At 36.0% G+C, this 25,969-nt stretch overlaps 4 protein-coding genes across 33 annotated transcripts in view; 1 reads left to right on the top strand and 3 right to left on the bottom strand.

Annotated features, from left to right (window-relative positions):
* The window catches only part of lrrc7 (leucine rich repeat containing 7), an 82,027-nt gene extending 74,389 nt beyond the window's left edge, over window positions 1-7,638 (top strand). For 7 of the 10 annotated variants that reach the window (XM_056749922.1, XM_056749920.1, XM_056749923.1 and 4 more), the window contains 6 exons: window positions 911-1,060; window positions 1,664-1,789; window positions 2,715-2,945; window positions 3,503-3,595; window positions 4,526-4,600; window positions 5,738-7,638. In XM_056749922.1, the coding sequence (XP_056605900.1) occupies window positions 911-1,060; window positions 1,664-1,789; window positions 2,715-2,945; window positions 3,503-3,595; window positions 4,526-4,600; window positions 5,738-5,845 (783 nt within the window). In that variant the 3' untranslated portion in view covers window positions 5,846-7,638. The remainder of the gene's footprint in view (window positions 1-910; window positions 1,061-1,663; window positions 1,790-2,714; window positions 2,946-3,502; window positions 3,596-4,525; window positions 4,601-5,737) is intronic. The other 3 variants (XM_056749930.1, XM_056749926.1, XM_056749927.1) reach the window with 2 other exon arrangements.
* Window positions 7,639-7,828: 190 nt separating this feature from the next.
* lrrc40 (leucine rich repeat containing 40) lies at window positions 7,829-12,260 on the bottom strand. The gene is made up of 15 exons (XM_056749931.1): window positions 12,036-12,260; window positions 11,668-11,849; window positions 11,446-11,519; window positions 11,221-11,350; window positions 10,900-11,023; window positions 10,622-10,764; window positions 10,373-10,545; window positions 10,161-10,251; window positions 10,003-10,048; window positions 9,806-9,914; window positions 9,521-9,628; window positions 9,333-9,443; window positions 8,954-9,031; window positions 8,572-8,757; window positions 7,829-8,399 (listed from the first exon to the last, which is right to left on the bottom strand). Exons 1-15 carry the CDS (start codon window positions 12,178-12,180, stop codon window positions 8,294-8,296), a joined length of 1,806 nt encoding a protein of 601 aa, XP_056605909.1. The 5' UTR covers window positions 12,181-12,260; the 3' UTR covers window positions 7,829-8,293.
* Window positions 12,261-12,984: 724 nt separating this feature from the next.
* Window positions 12,985-19,967, bottom strand: meltf (melanotransferrin). Its single transcript, XM_056751665.1, has 16 exons — window positions 19,623-19,967; window positions 19,004-19,158; window positions 18,736-18,835; window positions 18,258-18,443; window positions 18,006-18,156; window positions 17,839-17,906; window positions 17,570-17,757; window positions 16,714-16,879; window positions 16,472-16,623; window positions 16,197-16,293; window positions 15,825-16,019; window positions 15,268-15,421; window positions 15,113-15,180; window positions 14,804-14,991; window positions 14,529-14,721; window positions 12,985-14,443 (listed from the first exon to the last, which is right to left on the bottom strand). Exons 1-16 carry the CDS (start codon window positions 19,669-19,671, stop codon window positions 14,376-14,378), a joined length of 2,178 nt encoding a protein of 725 aa, XP_056607643.1. The 5' UTR covers window positions 19,672-19,967; the 3' UTR covers window positions 12,985-14,375.
* Window positions 19,968-21,450: 1,483 nt separating this feature from the next.
* Window positions 21,451-25,969, bottom strand: part of dlg1a (discs large MAGUK scaffold protein 1a) — a 93,904-nt gene continuing 89,385 nt past the window's right edge. For 11 of the 21 annotated variants that reach the window (XM_056751310.1, XM_056751311.1, XM_056751315.1 and 8 more), the window contains 5 exons: window positions 24,650-24,700; window positions 24,185-24,552; window positions 23,935-24,044; window positions 23,635-23,726; window positions 21,451-23,085 (listed from right to left, as the gene is read on the bottom strand). In XM_056751310.1, coding sequence (XP_056607288.1) covers window positions 22,979-23,085; window positions 23,635-23,726; window positions 23,935-24,044; window positions 24,185-24,552; window positions 24,650-24,700 — 728 coding nt within the window. In that variant the 3' untranslated portion in view covers window positions 21,451-22,978. The remainder of the gene's footprint in view (window positions 23,086-23,634; window positions 23,727-23,934; window positions 24,045-24,184; window positions 24,553-24,649; window positions 24,701-25,969) is intronic. The other 10 variants (XM_056751317.1, XM_056751318.1, XM_056751324.1 and 7 more) reach the window with 1 other exon arrangement.

Below are 25,969 nucleotides of genomic sequence, written 5' to 3'. Positions count from 1 at the left end.
AGCTAATAATTTTGACCACGGATAGTGAATTTCACAAAATCGTCAGGAAGATTATTATTGCACTGCAATAATTTTAGGCTGAAGCCGCCTAAAATCAAAATGAGAAAATATATTCTGGATTAATAGTTTGCGTAATAAAACATATTCCACATGACAGTATAGCGTGAATCGTTCTGTTTCTATCACTCAAATGTAAATATATGTTTGTAAAGTTTATAGTATTTATTTACTTGTACAGAATTTAATTAATTCTTAGATGAGGTGCAGACAGGATAATATGTTACCTTAATGCATAAAATTTCATTTTTTTTTATGTTTTAAGACACTAATAAACTAGTAAAATTCATCAAATTTTAAAACATTGTCATATTTTTTTTACCTTAATGCATATGTAATTGAACTACTTTACTTAATAACTTTACTTTATTGTTTATTTATTTAAATATTTATTTACATTTTTTATATAATATAATCTCTTTTTCTTCTTTTTAGACCTCTTTTTAAAATATTAGCTTAATTTCTTATTTTCGTGGCAAATATGATTTTCTATTTTACATTTAGGATATAATACGGTCCAGACATTTCCTCATGAGATGAACCCAGCTATGTATTTGAAACCTTGTGTAGTTTGGTGGCGAGTCTTAGTTCAACACACTGCTTTGTTCACTTAATATAGTCACACACTGCTGCTATTAATGTTATTCAAATGTAACTTCTGTGTATCACTAATGTGTTACAATGTGCCATTGTTGTTCTGTTTGTCAAGCTTACTCACCTTGTTACAGCAGTGTATGTGTGTGTGGCAGTCCAGTGTTCACCCCCTGCCACCTGCGGCCACACGCACACGCTCTGACTTTTCTGTGTGGTGCACCCATTCACCCATGTCATGTGGTTGTTTCCCTCCAATCAGAGCGCTGTCCTTAAGCACAACACAGTAAACTTCGGCATGCTGTACTCTGGAGGCTATGCTGCACCGCATGCCAGCAGAAGCATGACAATAAACTTTTACAATAACACAAAGCATGAAAACCAAACAACTCAGTGGCTACCTCTACCAAAAGTGAGTATGAAGCAACTTCAGCCCCAGTTTCAGCATGAAGAAGCAAAACTCAGATAAACGTTATTCTCGAAGACCATCGTTTTATGAGCGATTTCTGCTTTCATTTCTAAAACAATGGTAATACGATGATGCTGACACATATACAGTATTATAGTTATGAAAGGAAGCCCATATAACACATATTTAACTAGGTGCTTAGACGCTGTCCCTCACTGTGATGTAAAACATATTTAGATGTTTTGTGTTGCATGTGCTCAGTCTGTGTTTGGTCAATGCGCTGCATTCTACTCTGTCCTCAAATCACAGTAAATGGAAAAGATGCTCAAAATATGAATGACTTCAATGAATGGCATCTTTCTGTCTCTTGTATAATTGAATCAAACATTTAAAGAAACCAGCTGTGGTTAAAACAGTCCTTTAATTGAAGAAAGCACGTAATAGCAACCTAATGTTCACTACTGAGATGGTAATTACAGTTTAAGGGGACTGGAAAAACATCCTTTTCTCCTACGTATTTAAAAAACAAGTATTTTTGTTTGGACTTATCGTCAAGTGTACTTTCACAGCCCTGTATTGAATACTGATAGCACTATATCCTTTCAGTCACCTTCACAACAGAGCAATATTTTAGATAACGGACAAGAGGTCGTTTCCCCGAGTAGCCAGTGGGCCCCGTATTCACTAGGACGAAGAGACGTGCCACCCGAGAGCATGAATATCATCAAAAAGGTATGTTTTATGAAATCATTTTAAAACGGATTTATTTTCAATTCGAAAGACAATCCCTGTGCACGTACTACCCGTGTACTAGTATTCGACATTTCGATTAGTATGTTGAAATGAGGATCAATTGGCTAATAATGCTCCCCTTATGTGCTCTCGGAAATTCGATATTTCCCACTTAAACCTTCAAAGTAATATTGTACGTATTTAGTCACATTAAAACATTAATGTTTTAAAGATTTAGTAGCATTAAAACAAGGTTCTGCTAACATTAAAAGAGCTCCGTTCCATAAATTATTTCCGGGTCGAAGTGGGTATTATCCAATTTCCGAGATCATGTGAAGGCAGAATAATTCCCACAACCCACTGTGAGAAGTTTAGCGACGCAATCATTGTAATTTCTTGGAAATGGTTGCTTTTCTTTTACAAGTCATGTTAAACTGCAGTGATTCGAGGCATTTGTTTGGCTCTCATTAAAATATTTTGAGACGTCTCTGTGTTTTAAAGCTTGTCCTACTCCACTCTTTAGTTTCTTTGACTTAACCTGTTTTTAAGGTGGATGTCTCTGTTGTGTTGTGAGTGCCATGTTATTTTGTCAAATGCCAGGGTTAATCACTACCTGCTGTTGTGATTTTCACATCGCTGTATTCCTACGTGGTCTCCTTAGCAACCTCAGACTATCTGCAAAGGCCTAAAGGTTGTCTCTCAATATTGTGGAAAATTTCCCTTCGGATGAAATGAACGTCACTAGTACCTAGTGTTATGAAAATGTGACAAACTTAAAATGTCATAAACATTTCTGTGCAGCTAATGCGTTATTCGTCTATACTGATATAGAAACACTTTTTCACATTTGTACGCGGATCTCAATGGAAATGAACCGTATTCTTCATATCATTAAACATTAAGGATGAATCTTATGCCTTAACAGCCTGGTGTTCACAATCCCCATCAACAACAAACTATGATGATCACCTCAGCCCCCCCGCCCCACCGGACGGCCCGTGACCAGCAGTATGAGGGGGCCATCAACAAGGTGTCCATCCAGCAGTACCAGTCACCCCTGCCCATGCCCATAACCACCACCAGCCCCCGGCCACAGAGTGCCCGCTGCTTCATCCAGACTAAAGGCCAGAAGAGTATGGACGGCTTTCCAGAACAGGTACTCTTAATCGTAGAAAAGTGGTTCTCAAACTTTTCCGTTGTAAGGGACATTGTTTTGTGGCCCCCCCCAAATAAAGACTTACAAACTAAACCTTGCATTTTTATTAAACCAAAGACATATTCAGTTATACAATGATTGAACATCAATTATTTTGGTTGGTGGCCTTATTTTTCTGATGTTAGATTGCACAAAATGTATAATCAATTTCTATGTTTCAAAAAAACTGTGTCCCCCCTGGACCCATATTGGTGCCCCCAGTTTGAGAACCACTGTATAGAAAACCCATGCAAAACGTCAGAAATTGGAGACGAATTAGTTTGAACTTATGACCCATTGATCTATAAATTTGATACATGACCATATATGAGGTGTTATACATATATGTCATTTGTATAATGAGTAAATGTAAATGAATAAATGTAAATATCCATGTAATAGATTTCTGTTGGGGTGAAATTGCAAAGTAAATGCTTACACCTTTGGAGTGTTATTGCATCTTATTCCTCTACTTTTGTTATTGTGACTCCTTGATTCTGTTTATGGTTGTTGAATAGCTCTGTGTGAGAATTGAGAAGAACCCTGGCCTTGGTTTCAGTATCTCAGGGGGTATCAGCGGGCAGGGAAACCCCTTCAAGCCCTCGGACATGGTAAGACCATTTCTTTCTCATTTATAATCTACTTCAAAGGACTTTGCACAACGTACATTGATATGCTAGTATCAGCGCTTAAGTCCCGGAAATCTCACTTGAAATAATTCTTTATACAGAGCGAAATCAAAGCTATCTCTCGTCGGTTATTAAAGTGTGTCTCTCTGTAGAGTTTCCATGGAAACGTGCACTACTGCAATGCACAACCTCGCACATCAGCTGACTGCTTTACCTTTTAACCTTTTCATGTCTTGGCAACATTTTGTGATTGTTAGTTAAAAGGAAATGTAATGTTTTGTTTCTGAAATGTAGCCAGTATTCATGCAGAACATGTAAAAAAAAGATGTTTAACAATGTGTTCGATGAGCGTTATAATACTATATCATCGTGCTTTGTTAAAAATGATGTCATATTGCATAAAAAGTACAGTTTTATGTCCATACGTTGTGTAAAGATAACTTGTGTAGTATATTATTGCTTTGTGGATCTTCTAAGAAGCTGATCCTTTTGAGCTCTGAAGAAATGATGTAGAGTTTGGTGGACTCAATATATGGCGCCAATAAGACTTGAAATGTATTCAACATGGCGCATACTGATGGGTCCCACATGTTATTTATCTATTTATGCTTTATAATCTCTGCCTTGATACGAGCAAAGAAACGTTTTTGAAACAATAAATAATATTTAATGTTGGATGCATTGTTTTAACTTAAACATTTGCATTTTAAAAAAATCGGTGCTTTTATAACCCTTCCCGACAGAACAGCAATTTCTCTCCAATTCAATATTTTCTAGCTATATAAGAATATCTATTCTATATACGCTTTCTTTTATTTTGAGAACCAAGAAAATAAATCCACATAAAAAGGCAAAGATTCTAAACCATAGTTACCATGTGGTTCCTAACCTCATATCACTTTTGACTTATAGGGTATCTTTGTTACTAGGGTACAGCCTGATGGACCTGCCTTCAACGTTCTTCGACCAGGGGACAAAATTCTGAAGGTAACGCCGTTCTCCATCACGTTGTCCCACGAGTTACAACAATGCATCCTCTGCCACACTGCCAGTGGAGGGCTTTGCATGTGGCATTTAGTGTCCAGTGTGTGTGTGTGTGTGTGTGTGTGTGTATGTGTGTGTTTGTTTTTAAAGAAATGAGCATGGATGTCTGTTGTGATGTTTGTCCAATTTTGACATGCATTATTGCCCTCTGATGTAAGAAAAGATCTTAAATAAATCTGAAATAATGAAATAACATGAAATTAGATTATGTAATGATGTTACTGTATATGATATCATGACTGATATACTATACTGGGAAATGAATCCTTTACACCACCTTCTACCTCAGTCTGCCATCATTTGAATCAGACAGATTGAATCTGAACTTTTGCATCTCTGTTAAAGTGATAGTTCACTCAAAAATGAAAAATGTGTCACTCCCCCTCTTGTCATTTCATACCTGTATTACGTACTTTCTTCTGCAGAACACAATATAAGATATTTTGAAGAATGTTGGTAACTGAACCACGACGGTACCCATTGATTGACTTGCATTGTTTTTTTGTCCACACAATCGAAGTGAATGGGTACCACCATTGTTTTGGTGACCAACATTCTTCAAATGATCTCCTTTTGTGTTCTGCGGAAGAAAGAAAGTCATAAACGTTTGAAACGACAAGTGGGGGAGTAAATGATGACACACTTTTCATATTGGGATGAATTATCCCTTTAAACGAATCTGCTGCTATTGACAAATTTACACATACACATTTATGCTAAAGGTGCCAAGTGAATGCTAGACATTTCTTCCTAAATTTGCACAACTTTATGGGTAAAGTCTATGGTCCTGTTTGTGGCGGTCAACGTATGCCATCCGAATCACGCCGTAGCAATCTTTTTCCACAGATCCAGAGTAAACTGAGGAACCATCTTTCTAAAAACCAGCTTCTTCCCACCTTCTCTCTTACAGCATGACCTCCGCCACCCGTCAGCATCACTTTCCCTCTCTCCTTTCTCTTCCTCACAGTGTATCTCTATCCTCGAGCTAGGCCTGCCCTCCCGTGCTGCCGCGCCCTTCCCCTTCCCGCCTCTCTTTCCCGACTCGCTTTGTTTACCATGTGCTTCGTTCTTGCATTGCAGGCCAACGGACATAGTTTCTTACACATGGAGCATGAAACTGCTGTGTCTCTTCTGAAGAATTTCCCGAAAACTGTGGACTTGGTAATCTTAAGGGAGAGCACAACATAAATATTTTTATAGCTTAAAGACTTCTCGCCCGGATGGAACACAGGAACTTGTAAATCTTCTTTTTATCTAGGAACAATTTTGCCAATTGCTGGACCAATGGCAATTTCCAGTGCCAAATGTATAATAGAGGACATATCTAATAACGTTCCATACGGCTTATACATGATACACAAACATACATTGGTTGAAATCTTTGGTTGATGTTGTTGATATTCTTTATCTCAGCCTGTGGCTGTAAGTGGGTGCGTTTTTCCTGCTTATTTATATGGCGTATTATTTTGTACCTATTTTTCCTAGCGGCTTTTGAGTTTGATCTTTGAGCATGAAAGCACATCTGCTTTAAGGACATTTATCCACCATAACACTGCCTCAACTTTGTAAATGCCTTGTGTAAATATATACATTTACAATGAAAACGTGAACCGAGCGTATAATGTGAATCAAAGAGACTGATGATTTTCTAGCACTATTCCATTTTTGTATCATTTAGAAGATGTGAAAGTTTATCCTTCTCCCAAACAAAAATCTATCCCTTTTAATCTTGCAAAATTAAAGAGTCTGTATTTGCACAAATCAAATGACAGAGAACCCCAAGCACTGTTCAGTTCCTTTGTTGAGTTTTACACACCATCTACTGGTTAGTTTAGATAAAATCATGGATTTTTGTTCTCAGATTAGGCTGGGTTTTAATAATTTGCTATATAAAATAATGATGTTTTTTGCTGCCGGGAAAATTCATGCATTTGGCAGTTGTTTATCACACAAGCTACTGTCATATCACACAGTAAATGTTGAATTGAAAAGAAGTAAAAAGCATTCATTTTATTTTTTTAAAGCATGATTTTACTTTTAAACTTTTGTTATTATGCATATTAGGGGTCTTTGTGTTTTACATAACCATTATTTTACAAGGCATTTTAAATCATTATTCTTGTGATAAACAGTGCCATACAGTTTTCCTGAATAAATCCTGGACATGTTTAAAATGTTGCTAAAATGTAGCATTTGCAGGAGAACCCCCAATACATCCCTCACTACTCGGAGCTCGTGAGAACGATTGGTGACTATTAAAGATTATTATATGGATGATGCAATTAATTGTTCAAATATGTTGACTATTAAAGATTATTATACGGATGATGCAATTAATTGTTCAAATACTATTGTGAAAGAACATTTGATAATGATTATTTTTACTAAATGTTTTCAGATAATGGTTTCTAATATATTGATATAATTAGCTATGCTCAAATGATTACATTTTATAAATACAAAAACAAATGTATGGAAAGAGAGTTAGATTGTAAGAAAAGGAAATACTGGAACATGTACAATTCTTTCTTAAGTAAATGTGAATTTTGTGTCATAAACTTATATATGTATATGAATATACAAATGGTCATTTTTGTATGTGTTTAAAGACCTATTGAATATAAAAGGTAATATATGGTACTATTCAGTCTAATTGCAGTATTGATGTAAATAACTATGAATGGAGACATTTAAATTATTCCAATAGATTGTGAATGTACTTAAAGCTTTCTGCAGTATTAAGACTTACTGAACTTGAATGCCGTTTCATTTTTGTGCAAAAAGTAATTATATATATAGAATAAATTATTCAATTTAGTTCACAGGGATTAGTGACAATTTATCATATTATTTATTTGCACATGCAAGTTTCCTCCTTCCATTTTCTTTTCTGTATTACCGCAAATATGTGATTGACTTATATTCTGTGTCTAGAATGCATTTTGCAGATGCTATGTACATATTTAAAATAAATTTTAGTTAAAAAACTAAAATAACTAAAATCTGTATAAAAAGGAGAAGAAAGTCCAATGCTGTTCCGCTAATATTGGAGCCATTTTCGGCTTTGGAGTACAGAATTTTTCAGTATCTAAGAGTTGTTTTGAATAATGTATCAAAGTCTTTATTGTACAAATAATAAAAACGTCACTATTGTTACAATGTCTTTTTGTGCTACTTTGTAGATATACAATACATACGCGTAACCAAAACATCTTTTTTATGCTGTATTACCACATTTATATATACTATCATTTTACATCATTTATAGCGCGTTCAACCTGGACAATACAAATGCTATAAAACAGTAAATTATAAAATGTGAATTGTACATTTGAACCCAATATTTATTTATTTGGTTTGTATGTCAGTTTCAGTAAAAAGCATGCAGATGGTTGAAACTGTACATAAAAATGCCATTACAAAACTTCTGATGTTCCGTTGTAAATGTTAAGACCAGAGTGGCAGGTAAGTGAAAAATGTCAGGAGAGGATTGTAAATGGGTCACATTTTGGTCTGTGTTTTTAGTGCAAATCATACCACAATTCTACCAAGATGTACGGTAACACAGTTTTGCTTCAGTGTTATGCACAAGATTTAATTGTTGTGTGATGATGGAAATGACTTTAAAACTGAAGGTTATTTTGGAATGCGACTTCTGAGATACTCAAGCAGAGCATCCGTTCCTTTACTTAAAACAGCAGCTCTTGGATTACGGAAAGGATTTCCATCAAGCATTAAAGCTCTGAAAACACACACAAAGCAAACAACTCATTTTCTTGTGACTACGATTGATCGAAAACATGACATGTAAACCAGTTACAGGTCTACACTACATTGCACTTCTATATTTCAATGCTCCAAAGCTGAACAGCAACAATATTCCAGTTTTATGTAACAAGGAACATCACCCTCACCTGAGACTGGTACAGTTGCCAAGTTCAGGAGGCACTTGCATAATATCATTGTTGGAAAGATCTAAAGTAGACAGCCTGTTCAGGATCTTTAGTCGAACACCATCGATGCCTCCAACTTGATTGTTACTGATCAAAATGGTCTCGAGGGATGAGGTGTGGTACAACACATCTGGGAATGACTTAAACCTTATGATAAATGATAAATTCTGTATTATTATAACGAAACATAAATTATATGTCCAGTCAAGTTACGTATATCAAAATTAAAATACCATAAAGCTGCCCCTTCCAAAAAGCTGCTGTATTTGTAGGATGGCATTAAAGCAGTCTTTCTGCTAAGCCATTCTGTAAGTGAGTTTAATGAGGTTGTAGTACAACGTACCTATTAAAAGACAAAATAATACTCCGTAGTTGCGTTAGTGCTTCCAGCTCCGTTGGCAGCGAGCTCAACAGATTGTTCCTGAAGAAAAGACGCTACTTTAGTAAACGATGACATGTTTGACGGATCTCTGTCAAGTCATAACTGTTCTTCTTGAAGGCACTGATCTATCAGAACATGACCTCATTTGTTAATTCAGGATTAATCTTTGTTATAGAAACTATCAAGTTGCCAACTCTACACAAGTCACCATTTTAGGTGTATTGGTATCCTTTGAAACTAAAGAGTTGTTTATTCTCTTTGGATATTATACATTTACAAGATCGTTTTTTTAGAATCGGACCTTTAAATAGTACAGTAGATAAAACATCTTCCGTATTACCTAAGATCGATGTGTACCAGCTGCTGCAGTTTGGAAAAGTCCACTGGGATAGTCGTCAGCTTGTTAAACCCAAGATTAATGTCTGCAAGGGAGTCCTTTAACTCTGTCATTCTAAAAGAAACGGGAGATCACAAGTGTACAGTAGAATACTTGATCTCCATAATGACATGGAACTAGCGTACCAGTACCTGTGTGGAACAGCTGTTAGCTGATTTTTGCTGAAATTCACGTTGGTCACAGGACTGCCATCCACAGCATCAAATACCTCGTCGGGAATAGATGCCTCCTGTTTCTCACTTAGAAAAATGTGATATTTTAAATTTACACTTAATATTTAAATGTATTTGATACATAAAACCCTACTCCTATTGCTTCAATGAGATTTTTACACATTTAGTACTCATAAGAAGAAATAATATATTTAGGAAAGAAATGATTGATACACATGCAGTTGAACTTTCGGTTTCATGTACCTGTAGTCCAGTGTTTTTAGAGTTTTGATGGCATGTACATTGATCTTAGCCTGGCTTGGAAGAGTCATTGCTGTTTTCGGCTCTTCTCTCAGATCCCCATTAGGTGGCTCTATATTCAAACCCCAAAATAAGCATTCTTGGTCCTTTTAGAAAGAACGAATAAAACAAACTGTCCAAACAAAAAATCATATCTCCACCTTGTATTCTGCTTCTGAGATATGTCAGGAGTTCACCAGTGCCTTTCTGTAACAGAGAAGATTTTCTCTTACAACATTCATTTCTGACATTAGAGTGCTGTATCTGACATCACGAAGACCACCAGCTTGTTTCCTGCCGTGAAATGTTGTGCACTTACAGTCAGAAGGTCTCTGCGGATCGTCCTCAGTGGATTGCCTTCCAAAGACAAAGACTTCAGCTTGGGTAATGTGCCAAGTCCAGAAGGCAAGCTGTTTCACACAAGAAAGAGATGCTTATAGAAAACTGTATTAATAAATAAAACACGACAATAGATCTTTTGTGACCAGAGAAACACGCTTTATGTACTGTAGCCCATAATATGTCCAGCACCTGCTGATATCGTTGTTTGTAAGATCCAGGCGTTCCAGGCCTTGCAGTAGAGTTATTTCTTCCGGAAGGCTCTTCACCTTGTTCTCTCTGAGCTCCAAGAAACTTAATCCATTTAAGTGCTTCAAATGGTCCGCCTCCAAAACCTCAATCTGGTTGTTCCCACAATGGAGTTCCTTAACAGACATCAACAGTCTTGTGTTAGCTTTTCCAGAGATGCGCCATTTTAGCAAATCAATGAACATTGCTCACTTTGAGTGCTTTACAGCAGGGCAGTTCTGGCAGAAAGCGTAACTTGTTGTTTCTCAGGTATAGCTGCTCGAGAGACTGCATCTGAGCCAGGACGGGAGGTATGCTTTCCAACTGATTTCGAGAGCAGTCCAGCATTTTCAGGCCTGGGAAGGTTCACAAATGAAGGAAGAGTGAACCAAACATCCATTTAGGAAGTTCTCTGGAACTCTCAATTCTGATTGGACAGTCGTGCCTTTCAGCAGTCTTACTTAAACTAACCTGCTGATGTAAGCACTTACTTTTCATTTCACTGATTGAAGGAGGGAGACTCTTTATTTTGTTGCAGGACAAATTCAGTTTCATAAGATTGGTCAAGTTTGAAAGGCTTTCTGGAATATCGGTTAATAGATTGTTTGAAAGATCCTGTCGAGGGGGAAGAGTGTGAAAAAACAACATTTTAAGTCAATAAATGTTACATAATGGTTTTCTTAAATACAACGGGATTAAAAAGCTGTTGTGTATTTAACATAGACAAGCATCTATTTCACAAACTGAAGACATTTGGATGCAGCTCTGTGTTGTTGTTGGTCAGAAACAAAAGATCACAATGAATCACTCACAAGATCTTCTAAATGGACCAGCTGGCCTAAATCCGGCGGAAGCCGCTCCATCTGGTTCTGTTGCATATGCAGACAATGTAGATTTGTAAGTCTCCAGAGACCAGCAGGCAATTCTGTCAGTTTATTGTGACTGTAGAGAGGAGCGTATAGGACACAAAATAAACAATCTAATTAAAGACAACAAGATATGATGTGAGGTCATGTATAGAGTTATTAAAACAATACCTGACGACGAGTTTCTGCAAGTGTTCTAGTTCTCCAATAGATTCTGGGAGCGAGTTTAGTTGATTGTCATGGATCTGGAAAAGGCAGTCACAAAAAACCTAGTTTGGGTTTTTGTAAATTTGGCTGAAATGTATACTTCATAAAAACATATGAACATATTCAGTTATTAAAGGTGTACTTTAAGTCCAGTAACTGAGTTCTTTAATAACAAGCGTCACCTACATCCAAGACAAGCAGGGCAGGGAGCAGTTTGATGTCCTCAGAGATGTTCTGAAGTTTGTTGGAGGCCAGCAGAATTTTGGTCAAATCCGTCTGTTCCCACCAGCGATCTGCAGCTCCAAATGACAAGTCCTGCTGGGCTTCCTGAGGCGTGTCTAAGTTCAGCCTCCACACACTCGGAGGAACTAAAGTCACATTATCACGCTTAGAACCTTTAAAATGTTCACCATGAAGTAAATATATCCCATCATGGAGTTTGGTTTTATTGTGTTATTAAAATATGGCTACTGTGCAGATTTGTTGTGAGATAAACATAAACAGACGTATAAACAGAAAGTGTTATTTGATCATTTAAGTAGCGTTAACGTTACCTTCAGTGAGACCGCGCCCGGATAAATTCAGCTGTCCGCTCTTTCTAGCGGCTTTTAACAACCCATAAGGCACAGGACAGTCCTCTTTCTCCTGTCTGAATCCTGCTCTGGAGTCCACACGGGCTCCTCTTTTAAAGCGAGACATGAATGCGTTGTTATATGTTTTATAAAACACCTGTAAACTTGAACACGGTGGTGGTACCGGTGTGAAGTACAATAATGTCAGTTCACTCAAATATGGCGCCCGATGTTTAAAATAAAAGTCTCATATTATGAAACAAGGTTTTTCATTTAATTGAACTTTAAAAAATGTAATTAATAATAGTAATAATCTATCATTTTATTACAATAAAAGATACACTCAAATATTAAAAATCCCCCAAAATAATAAAGAATTTAGGAGACAATGTAAAGTGTTACGTTACTTAACGAATGATCGCATTGGCGACAAGACAGACACACTAGAGCAATTTTACGAACAAATAAATTAAAACTATGGTTTAAAAATCGATGTTTAGTGAAAAATGTATTTATTACTAATAATTAATGTATCTCTTTCCTTTGCTCACATACACAAACTCTTTTGAGGTCTCAATGATGTTCAGTAAGTACACTACGATACATGACCAGCAGATGGTGCTAATTTACTGTAGTTAGCAGAAAGACAACACCAGTGACACTTCAAATATTCCTCGTTTTCTCAGTTTAATTTATATTTTACGTTTTACTAAAACGGGTGGATATAACAACAACCTTATTGTCTCAATATGTCCTCGGATTAGATAATTATTTTGTAGAAAATAAATATAAATTGTTTTTATTTTGTTTTTAATTTTTCAATTTTGTTGGTCTACTATGGAATCCCGCGTCTCTAGATTTTAGTAACTTGTATGATGAAAATGTCTAACAAAAATTCAGACGACAGATAGAAAACTCACACATTTCTTGATGCTTGTTAGTTGTTTATTTTAAAAAGAAGAAAAGCCCACGTGGGCAGTACATGATAATATTTGAGCAGACACACTGGCCTGGCAACTAAATATTAGTTACATTCGGATCATTTCATTGAAAAAAGCAACAATGCAAGTATTAATGTAAGACACAATGTGTCAGCACATATACACTGATATGGTATCTGAACAACATATACAAATAAATCTCTCATAGAAACACATCAAAGATAAAATGTGCATTAAAATTGAAAAGCAGGTCATAGTCTAACAAAACAGACATCACCACTGCAGTGAAAATATATAAACCAGATACAAATAATGCTAAATGATGAGGTTTTGGACAAATGGCATGGGTTAAGCCCCATCTGCTTGGAAATGGGGAATGAATAATATTATTGGTTAAGTGTCCCAAAGCGAACAGATTCACTTTAATCACATATTGTGTATTATAAGCTACAATTAATGGAATTTGAACGATGCTATATCATTAAAAATGGCAAGTAAAATGTTACCTTATACTTTGAGCTTGTTTAGTCATGGGATTGAATGTATGCATTGCAACAATATTAACAACATGCAAAAACTAGAGTTTGTAATAGAAACAATGTTGCAACAGAATTGTGCAGGAACTAGAAAGATGTTTTCACTCCACGAAAACAATGCTTTGATCTGTGTATCACAATTCAAGGTCTTGAATCTTAGTGACTGCTTACTGAATTGCTAAAAGTTTGAATTTGAAGAACAATGTGCAATTGATTTGTGAACTAACTTAAACAAATAAAATGCTAATAATAAAGAAAATATTTAACTAATGTCCTTTTTTCAGCTCAGGGAAACAACTATTTTAATGCAATTCTTACAGCAGTACAACTCCAGTGCATATTGTATTCATGATAGTAACCCCGGGTTAAATATGTCAAAGAGTAAAGTGCTAGACACAGCATATTCCCTGATATGGCATGTGCCTTCAAGTAGCTCATAAAATAATAAAATGTAGCTTTGAAAGATGGAATAAACACCCTAAAATAAATATGTAACAGGCAAAGCATATGCACTGATATGGCTATTGCCCTCAGTAATCTAACAGAAGAAATAATAAAGATAGTGAAAAAATTACCAATTTTTAGGGCTCTTACAATTTGCTTATTGCATTAACTAACATGAAACCTATCTTCATACCCTCTTATAATATCTTCCATGATCATATGTACCGTGTATTACAATCAGAAGAGAAAATATGGACAGATAAAGTGCATTGCTGGTTCTCAAATATTAATTAACCTATAATACAGTTTGATTTTAATTGAATCACTGAAATATTAATATTGGTATGGTAATGAATGAAGGCCGGAAGATGCCATGGCACCTGTTTTGGCTGGCAGACCGGCTACAAAGTAAATAGAGACACCAGGGAGCTCAAAATGGTCATCAGCAATATTGAGGATAAGGAAAACACTGGAGAAGAAACAAATGCCCACAAAGTGGAGAGTTAGATTACAAAAGATTAAACTGTATTTAGAGCGTTCTGAATTAATAGTACCTGTGGAGGAAGCTGAACACTCCATGGCTACCACTGCATCCATGTAGCTTTTGCCAAGCCACTCCTCATACGTCTTCCTCTCTCCAACACCAATCAGAGTAATTGTTGAGTCTTTGAAAATCAGATCTGACCCCTCATATAGTTTCGACTCAAACATCTTAAAACCCATGACAGAATTCACTCCAAAAAATGCCTGAAAGATTGGAATTAAAAATACGTTTTCAGTATCCATCGGTTCAAACTGAAAATGCACAAAAGACTTTTCTGTGTGTTACCTGGGCTTTGTCCAAAAGGCCAAAGATAACATGAGCATTGGTATCGGGCCGCACCATAACAGCATGGGAGGGGACACGGGCCATGTTGCACCTGCTATACTGAGTCACTTCAGCACGAGAATCATGAGAACAGAGCAGCTGAAAATCACGTGAAATCAAGTGTACCGCCCAAGATTCTGTATTGTTTCCTAGAAATGATAACAAATGGATAAAGGAGAACCAAAGACAAAATAATTGTAAAATAAATATAATAGAATTAATATAATATAATAAAGTGTCTTAAAGTTACATAGAAATAATGTATGTTACCATCTGTGTTCTGGAATACAGTGGAATGTTTGATAAAAGCCACATCACCATGATCTTCAGCAAGGCACCTGGAAAAATAAATGATATCTGCGCTTAAATATTTACTCAAAGAAAGAATTTGTGACAGGTACATTTGCACGAAATCTTTCATTTACCTAAAGGCTCCATTATAACCATCATACAGGTCTTTGCCTTTTTCACACTTATTTTGACCACTGGAGTCTCCAATGCACTGCTCACACAAGTTTTTAGGAATACCAGGTTGATTAGCTCCAGGTACACAGGATGACTGGAAAAACTCGCCAGCAGCTAAGAGAAAATGTAGCACAGAAGTGTAATATATGCCATTAATCTCAATATACAACAGTTTCTAAAACACTTTTATACTAAATTTGATTAATAACATTAAATTGGAACATTAAACACAGTTAAACTATGATACCACTACTACTAATAATAATAATAATCAGTATTAATTATTCATTATCGCTCATTATATTTAAATAAAATATTGTAAAATTAAAACCTCATCATGATACAGTTAAGATTCATAATATGTTGTAAAATCCAAGTCTAAAACCAGCGAAAATCCTTCTATTTTACAATCTTATTTAAATAAATACAATGATTTTCATTAACAGATTATGCAAAATACCTTAAAACACACACAGGTTTTAATACGGTCTGAAAGTTTGGGACTACATTAACCTACCTTGATCTATTTCACATTTTGGGGGTCTGATGATGCCCTTTTCTATGAGCAAACCCATGGGAATGTTCCAGCCTGCGGTCCTTCCGTAACCCGTGTGACATGAGCGCTTGCCCTTGAGGTCACTGAATCTCTGGATGTTACTGTTACTCTTCTTCAGCACAGCAACAGCATAATAAATACTGCCGTCCGTGTCTCCTAGAACACAGAAAGAATCACAATGTATATCACCAGAATTAATAACCGTTTAAAATGTACATTACTGGGCACTACTCAGATTAGTAACTCGAAAAGTCTAACCAACTTTATATAAAGCAATGTATGTAGAAAAGAAAGTTAAAGCATATAAAGTACAATATTAATGATGGATCTGACCTGTGTAGCTCTCCCCAACAGCAGGTATCAGACCAAAACTCTTTCCAGCTGTGTAGATGTAGCCTCCATCAAGTGTGATGGCATCGGCTTCCTTGTTCTACAAAAAACAGAGCATTCAGATGAATATTGGGTATGTGAATCTCATAAATTACAAAAACAAACAAAAACTTGTTATTATGACATTGCAAATCTGTCAAACAATATAGTACATTTATGAAGAATATACTTTTCCATAAGTAAAAGAAACTTGAAGTCTATGTTTTTGATTTACATACTTGAATTTTCTTCATACAGTCCTCCACAGATGTGCCATAGACACACTTAATCTTGGGAATCAAATTTTTGCTGTTAAAAGCCACAGCCATGTCTGCACATTTTTCCTGCTCTCCATGAGACAGAACACACCAGCGAAGATCTGTGGGAACATCTGCACACACCCAGATATTTGAGATGTTCACTTCATACTCAATACAGAAAGATGATAAATGTTATTGATGTTCATTATAAACATCTATACCTGATTCAGAACAGTCTACGGCTCTGAGTATGTTATAGTATCTTCGGCCCATCCATTCAATATAGTTTTCATTTCCAGCTTCTATGAATGTTGTTGAAGCATCACTGAATAACAGATCTGTTCCACCAAAGGATGTTGAGGAGAAAATGGCGAACTCAGACTTTTGCTAAAACGAAAGATGCACGCACATAAATACATGATTTAATCAAATAGAAACTTTAACGTATATATGTAAAGCAAATTAAACTTTATATTTAAAGGGGTCTTATGGCGCGAATGTGTTTTTCTGTGCCTTTTGTGTGTTATAGGTTGCCCATGCATGTATTAGACACATAAAATTGCCTCGGATCAAAAGATGAATTCTATCTAGAAGCAAATCCTCACCCAGACCTGCTTGAAACACCTCGTGTAACCACACCCCCACAAATCTACGTCAGTTCGTGGTATGATTTGACTTAGACCACACAAAAGTATACGCAAGTAAGGTGGGTGTACCTGTCAGTGAACTTGCTTTGGACCAGATGTTCCAAATATGGCACTTGGTTACATTTTCGTAACACGCTTGCAGTTTTCGACCGATCACTACGAACTGGTTAACTGGACAATCATAACACACCTCGCGTTTCAGAGCGATGAGCTTTGTTAAAAATATGCGCGTTTCAGAGAGGCGGGGCAGAGATGATATACAAACATGCACAGTATGTGGAAAATACAGCGTTTTTGAACATCAAATCGTGTATGCACACATCTAAAACAAATGATAACATTAGTTTACGCCGTGTCATATGACCCCTTTAAAATTTAATTATCCCTTTTGACTTTCTAAAATATCTCCAGTTTTATAAGAGAAACATACCAGGCCCTCTCGTAACATGTTGTAAACCACCGAACTGCTAATGTCATTGTGTACCACAATACCACGTGATGGAACTCTGGCCAGATGACATTTTTCATAATCTCTGACTGGACTACGAGTCCCATCCTGACACAGCAGCTGAAAGTCCTCTGAACTAAGTCCTTGAGCCCATGACTGGTCCCCCTGACCTGAGACACAATTTAAAATATTCATGCAAAAACATACAACACATTTCCTAAAAAATACAAAATGTATGAGTTAAAATGTACCATCGGTGTTCTCGCCTACAGTAGTGTGCTTCACAAAAGCAACATCCCCTGCATTTTCAACCATGCACCTAAACAACGCGATCCAAATATTTAATAGAATCAATGCAAACATATAGTTTTGTGCAGCTTTAGCGTAGCGTTCATCATAAGTGTTTCATTAATATCACCTGAATGCTCCACTATATGAGTAATATCTCTCATTGTTGTTTTCTTCGCACTTAAACTTTCCTGCGCCATCTCCCACACATAGCTCACATAGAGACGCCGGGTCGGATTGAGCTCCCGGGACACAGCTGGCGTTGAAGTACTCAGCAACCCCTAAAACCCACAGAAACAACAATATACTTTTTTATCTGATAAAAGCAAAATCAGCTTTGACGTTTTAGATATGCTACACCAACAGCACATCCCTCATGTACCTTGAGAAAGATCACATCCCATTGCAGACATCTTTCCACTGTCAATCAAATATCCCACAGGGACGTTCCAGCCAGCCGTGCGATGCTTGCCAGTGTGACAAGACTTCTTCCCTTTAAGATTGTTGATGTTGATGGCTGTATTGGTTGTTTTTACCACAGCGACTCCATAGTAGGTTATTCCTCTCCCTGCGGCCATTAAAAGAAGAAAAATGTGAACATCTTGTTCATTGTTCAATATCAACAACAAGGAATTTATGGACAGTATACAATATCAGTATGTTTATTATAAAGGACTTTTATCATAGAAGGTTCATAACAGTAAATTACATCAGATAGGCTAAGAAGTGCAGATAGAGATGTTAACTGTTAATAATCAACCTTTGATTTTTTCTTCACCAGACTCCACAGGTACAACTGCCATAATCTCATAATTTAAGTCACAATGACATGGAATAATGCCAGGAAAAGCATAACATACCATCCGCTCCAGACTCTCCAGCTGCAATTTTGAAGCTGGCAAGCTTGCCAATGTCATATATGTCTTTAACACTGGCTGAAAATGCATCGACCTCCTTTTTCTGTCAAATTGATCACAAATGCAACTTTTTTACACTAAAAAATACTTAGTTGTACATGTAAGCAATATATCTACATTTTTATAGGGGATGAAATGAGAAATAATTTGGATTTAGTAGATTTTTAGTCGAAATAAATAGCACGTGAAAGGAGTTCCGGTAAGTACTTACGGTGAGTTTCTGAGCGCAATCGGCTTTTGATGAGGCGACGACACAGCGCAGTGATGGTCGAATCGCCGCTCTGGTGAAGGCCTCAGCCATCGCTTTGCATTTAGTTTCCTCCGCGGGAGAAATAGTGCACCATCTTACCATACTCTGTCCTGACACTGCACGAGGTGATTTATTTAGGTTACAAATTTTGAATGGATACATATATAATAACGATGTACAGATAAAATAAAACAGCCATTCAATGCAAAATTGCACTAATTATCTGTGGTAGGCTTTATGAGACCATAATGCACTTTTGCATGTTGTTCCAATGCTTCCATTGTTTAGCTCATTTGTACGTCGTAAAAGTAAAAGCATCTGGTAAATGCATCATGCCTTCCTGAAAGGAATTTTATTTACTACTAGAAACCGAAGTTTATAGAGATCGAAAAAAATGGAAAAAAAAGTAAGCATTTGCATGAACGCATGTATGATAGGCTAAAGCCAAAATCTAGAATGACGTATCATAATTGAAAAATTCTCATGAAATATGCCTTTGTTATTTTGTAAAAAGTTTTTTTATTTTAAACTCGTTAGGAGAATATGTCTATGCTTAATATCAACTATATATGTATCTTACCATAATGCGTAAGAGCGAGTAGAACGCCTAAAAGAGCCCAAGTGTCCATCTCTTAAGTCCCGCGTGCGTAGATGTGTTGAAGTTCAAGACTTCCAGTTTTATATTGAGGAGCGTGTTTGAAAGTCCAAAGTACAGCTCAGCTCTTCTACACGGACGCTCTACAGCCCCATTGTCATAAAGATTTTGAAATATCTCGAAGCACAGTCAGTTTTAAGATTTATAGACGATGTAATGTGACTAGGCGTAAGGTTTTGCCTAGGCTTAAAATGACACGTACGAGAGACGGGCGGAGGTCCAAGGTGCACACAGAGGGGTCTTTCATTCTTGGAAAGTCCACCTTTTCCATTCCAATAATGAAAAAATAAGGTATGCACGCAGGAAAAACAGTGCCACATAACCACAGGTACACTAAAAAATGATTTTACTATACTGTTCATTTTATTTATAATTAATTTTGTTTTAACACCATAGTATTAGGTTTTATGTTCAAACACAATATTGTGTTAAACAGACTTAAAACAGTTGTTTTGATGATGGACAGATGTTTACATAGTAAAATAACATGTTTCAATCAAGTAGATCAAAATAACATGCGATGCTTGTTCAATTTACAAAAATAAATCAAGTTAACACAACACAATCATTTGGAACCACTTTACTTAATTCACTTGAATAGAGATACATAAACGAATCTATTGTTGTAGTTGTATTAAAGTAGCAGTATAGAAACTAGGATTTCCAATTCCCATTATGCTTTGCATGGGGCAGAATAGCGAGAACGTTTATTTTTATTTTATGTGTGTATTTAAAAGAGGTATGTTAATGTTTTTTTTTGGGGGGGGTTACCATTGTGATAAAGTGTAGAGCATGTGCTGTTGAGGACCTGCTGACCAGATTATGTTGCATTCATAAATTAAGGAACTACAGGTACTTGGGGCATGCCATGTTACAAAACCGATTTACATTTACTGAATTAATTTAGTTTAAAGTACCATTTTTTTGTTGTACAAAAAACAGTACATTAATAAAGCAACAGAAAAGTATTTCAAAAGAGGCTGGTAACATTAAATGCTTTTCTTCAGGCTTGTTCTGGATGTCAAGAGTTCAGAAATGCATGATATACAAATGAAGATGATAGAGATACAGTTAAATTATTATTTTTGTTACTGTTATTTAATCAATGCTTAAAAAGACTATAAGGATGGGGTCAGGATCCATGAGCCATGGAGAAAAGGTACAATAAGTAGATTTAGTCGCTTTTGACATTAATTTTACTGAGAAATATGATCACCATGTGAATTGTAATTGTATTTCATAAAGCTACATGTTCCACATCCACATTCGCTTCACAAGCAAATTCTCGGTATTGTTTTACAACAGGATGAACACTTGTAGTTAGATCATCATATCCACATGATGAGCTATAATACAACACATTGACAACCGGCAATATCCACAGCACTGTTCTCTACTCCTGTAATAAAGGTGTGTCGGTTAGTATATTGCTGAAAGTTTGACTTGTTGTTTGGTGTCAATACAATTATATATATACACTACTGGTTAAAAGTTAAGGATCACTTTATCTAGTGCAATTCTTTTTTAATACTTCTTTTTTAAAATACTTATTTTCTAATGAAATACATTGATATGCTGGCACTATTATATTTTTAATTTCACATGTTTAAAAAACAACCTTGAAAGATTTTAAAGATAACATTTTTATCAATTATCTTTTGAAAAGCAATGTACATATAATACCGTTTTATATAAAAATATTTTAAGTTGCACGTTTTAACTATAAAAAAAGGTACATTCAAAGACACAGGTATGAGAAAAAAAAACAATTTATTAGCTGTTCTCCTCGTTGACAAATGGAATGAATCAAATTGGCAGATTATTTACATAATCCAGTCAAAAAATGTGTTAGAAAGCCATGGTGACAAATTGCAATCTTTCAGAAAACAATCATCTCCAAGTAAAATAAGAAGAAAAAGGGGATGCTGTAAGTGCGCCCCCTGGTGGAGAATTAAAGGCTCGCGTTAGAGAGTAGCAAAGCAAAACTCTCTTCAACTATCAGGTTTACAAACATGGAGGCGATAATCTAGCCTCTAAAGTTTACAGTTCATGCTAACTCTGACATGTTCAAAACCTCTGTTAAAACAGAAACAGAAGCCCTCTCTCGTGCTTCTCAATTATATTGAATGTGTTAAAGACTATTGCTTTTAGAAATCATGCATGTCACATGAAAAAGTAAATATGACACATACATAAGAAAGAGAGAGGGCTGAGAACAACAAACTGTCAATTTGAGTTTTCAGATCGTTTGAACACCATCATTCAACTCAAGTGTCCTGTGACAGTGTATTTTGCATAAAACCCAACCAAAAGCAAAAAAGAAATGGTGATTAAAGTAAAACAAAATATATATATATACATTTATAGTTCTTTTTATATACATACACACACATATGCATGTATGTTTGACATTTTAAAGAAAATAATTCCCATAGGTGTAGTTTAATTAAAGCTCAATATAGACTTTATTATAACAAAATAGGCAGTATACTGAGGGTTAAATATACATTACAATTTTTACTCTTATTTGCATTGCTGTTTCTTTAAGTAAGAATATGTCAACACCTGGATTTGAAACGAAAAAATGTCAGCTGATCCTTTTAAACCTTTACTAAAAACTACTCTCATATGCACCTTAATTAAAATGTACAGAGATCTTTAAGACAAATAGACATTTAATATAAAAAAGAATTTTGTGCCAAATATTTTGTCCTCCTTGTGCACTTGTGAGATCTGCCGAGTAAAGCGAGTGGGCTCAATCTTACCAAACCAAAGTCAAATTAATATAATGGATGTAATTCATGTAGCCCAAATCCATCTGACAAAGGACATTTGTAAACTAAACATGCTCTTAATGCTGAAACGTGCAAAGTGTCGCCTATCGTGTTTTCAGATTGTGAAGAAACCTAAAAGCGTTAACCTGTGATACAAACAAAACCAAACATACGTATATGATGCATCACCATTGTTTATCCTTCCAGTAATTCACCTCCCTTAAACATTAAGGAATCTGTACCGTATATCTGTCCAGTAAAGTCGCAGGTCAGGCATATCTCCTCTCGCCGGAGGATGAATGCGGAGATTGGGGTGCGAGTTCTAGACAGCAGTCTCACAGAGAGGCGTGAGACTCCACTCAAGGCCATCCCCCAAAAAACACCCTATGCTTGAGGATCAGAACTCCAATGCAAGTTGCACGCAAGGTTAGTATAAAAAATAAGGATACAGAAAGAAAAAATACGAAAAAAAAAACAAGTTTAAAGTTTTCCGTGTCTCCAGCCATCTCACATTTTCTCTTTGGCTGGTACCCAAATGTACGGTCCAGACTGCTCCTCGATGATTTGTTTAACCTGGTTGTAGATCTCTTCCAATGTGTCTCCTTGTACAATGGCTGAAGGAAAGAAAAGGTCAGGTTTGTTTTAAGGGCAGGTCTCATCACAGCTTCTTAAGAGAAGAGATATAGGAAAGTTGAGATAAGCACATATTTAAATGGTTCATGTGATAAATGAGGGGATGCTTTCACTCACTGTAGGTACAGAAGGATGTTTTAGTACAATACTGAAAAATTCTGTCATCATTCATTCAAATCTGTATAAAGTTCTTTGTTCTGATGAACACAGAGAAATATATTTGGAAGAATGCTTATGAATAGACAGATATTGCCCCCATTGACTACCATAGTAGGATAAAATACAATGGTGGTCAAAAGTGGCCCTGAACTGTTTGCTGTCCTGCATTCTTCAAAATGTCTTTTGTGTTAGTAATTTTGCCTACTATGATAGACAATGGGGGTCAAAATCTGTCTGGTTATAAGCATTCCTCCAAATATCTTTCTCCGTGTTCATCAGAAGAAAGAAATTTATACGGATTTGGAAAAACTCGATGTTGAGTAAATGATGACAGAATATTATTTTTGGGTGATGCATCACTTTAAACTCACCGGTGAACTGCTCTAGGAATTCCTGCTCCAGCTTCATGGCTCTGTCATATGTCTTTCTGGCTTGTTCCTCCAGAAACCTCTTATTCATCTCTCTGAGGAGAACACAGTTTACATTTTAAAGCCAGTCATCTATTATTTAATTAACATAAAAATTTTATTGACATTACATTTTATTATAAATGATAAGGATAACCATGCTAATGCAGAAATGAAACGTTTTGTGAGGTTTTATACAAGCAAAAAAATTTGCTAACATGGTCTTTTGGTTAAAACATGTTATGAATTCAGAAAAAGACGTACAAAATATTCTCCATTGATTTTGGCTTCACAAACACAGCAACGGGGTAGAGCTGTGCTAACTGAAGCCGTTTGATGGCGTTTCCCGAGACATCCAGTATGCAGTGTTTCCCCTTAAAAAAGAATGAAAATACATGATCAGACGAAAAAAATGATAGTGCAAATAATGCAAATCGAAAGGTCATGTGAAACATGGTGTTTTATAACCGCCATAAGTTCTTTATTACTTCCTAACAAGGTTGAACTCGCTTACCTTTTCTGCCACCTCTCGTACAGACTGCACGCTCGTCCCATAGAGATGGTTGTTATATTGACCGGCTTCAATGAACTTGTGATCCTGAATGTCTTTTTCCATTTGCTCCCTTGATATAACAAAATGGTAGTCTCTGCCATCAACTTCATAGTCCCGCTTTGGTCTAGTCGTGTCTAGCAAAAGAGAAATATTGACCTCAGGTGATGCCAATAATGAAACATTAAAAAGAATAAAAATAATATTTTTATGGGAACAGGGGTACTCACGGGGAACGCATGATCCAAACTTGTCAGGGAACTCTGAGATCAAATCATCATTGATTCTGTCTTTCATTGGTCCAAGAATGATGACTGGACGGCTGTAATTCACTGTAAACCACAACAATAACAATAAAATAAAAGTCTTGTGACTACAATTAAGTGATAAATGTAATTTACAACATTGAAGTTTTTAAAACGTACTGACCTTCCTGTTGTGCGACCGTCTCGTATGAAATAACATAATCTTCCAGTCCACCTAAGGCAGATAAAAACACTAAAATGAGCACAAAATCTTCACATACTATATAGTTGAAAAGGTTAAAAAGGTGAAGTGTTTAATTTCTGCACCACCATTATCATATACCCTACTTCAATTCCAATGGCAAGCTTAGAATAATGATCTAAAATTTGAGTCATCGGGTAAAATGTCAGTTTGATGTCATTTGACTTCAGCATATGCGAAGATAAAAACGTAAAGTAAACTGCATTTTTACATTGTAAACAAAGATGGTGAAAAACTGCAGGTATTATATTAAAGTGATAGTGCACCCAAAAACGATGAACCCTCTTGTCATAAAGTTCATCCTCTTGTCATCTCAAACCTGTATGACTTTCTTCCGCAGAAAACAAAAGAAGATATTTTGAAGAAAGTTGGTAACATAAACCAAGACGGTACCCATTGACTTGCACTGGTTTTGTGTCCATAAAGTGGAAGTGAATGAGTGCCGGCTCTGTTTGAGCACATGATGACCGAATTTTCATTTTTGGGGTGAACTATCACTTTAACTGATATTGAAATTATTTATGCACTCCACCGCTATAGGAATGTACCTGGACATGCATTCACAAACAAATTTGCAAGCATCTATTTGAATTGATAATCAACAGGGCATTTACAATCTGTTCTGGGTTTTCTTTGTTCATCCATTACAACTCTTTACATCTACAGTAAAATGGATGACTTGGTCACAGCAGGAAAAACAGCATACTGCATGTACTACATGATGTTGAGGAGAACAGTAGTCTGTAACAGAACAGTATAAGAGCTGTGCTCAGATGAGTTAGAATTGAGAGGCGTGCAGCATTAGATAAAAGTTCAAGAGGTTTGTTCAGACCACTCAAAGTGAATGGCCATGGTTTATAAAAAATACCAAACACACAGGATTGTTTGAATGCCAGTGTAATATTGTTTGAGGGTAATATTCTAGGCCAAAAAGAGTTGTACCCTTGCCCTGATTACTAAGCAGCTAGGACTCGGAGCACGGATAAAAAAGTGATATGAAACGATTATGAATAACTATGAAGAATGGCTTAGATTATTTCTTTACTTTATTATTTGTTTATTGGTCATTTTACATTATTGCAGAAAAAGATTTGTGTAATTTCATTATCGTGGCATTTGTTAATTTTTTATGTTCACCCAAAAAAGTCATCACTATCTTACCCCCTAGGTGTTTCAAATTAGTCAACATTTTGTTGTTCCACCCAAAAAGAGATATTTAGAAGAAATTTTGTATCTAAGCGA

The sequence above is a fragment of the Triplophysa dalaica genome, chromosome 6 (genome assembly GCF_015846415.1).
Source record: "Triplophysa dalaica isolate WHDGS20190420 chromosome 6, ASM1584641v1, whole genome shotgun sequence".
Lineage (NCBI taxonomy): Eukaryota > Metazoa > Chordata > Actinopteri > Cypriniformes > Nemacheilidae > Triplophysa > Triplophysa dalaica.
This window is presented reverse-complemented; position numbering and strand designations above follow the sequence as displayed.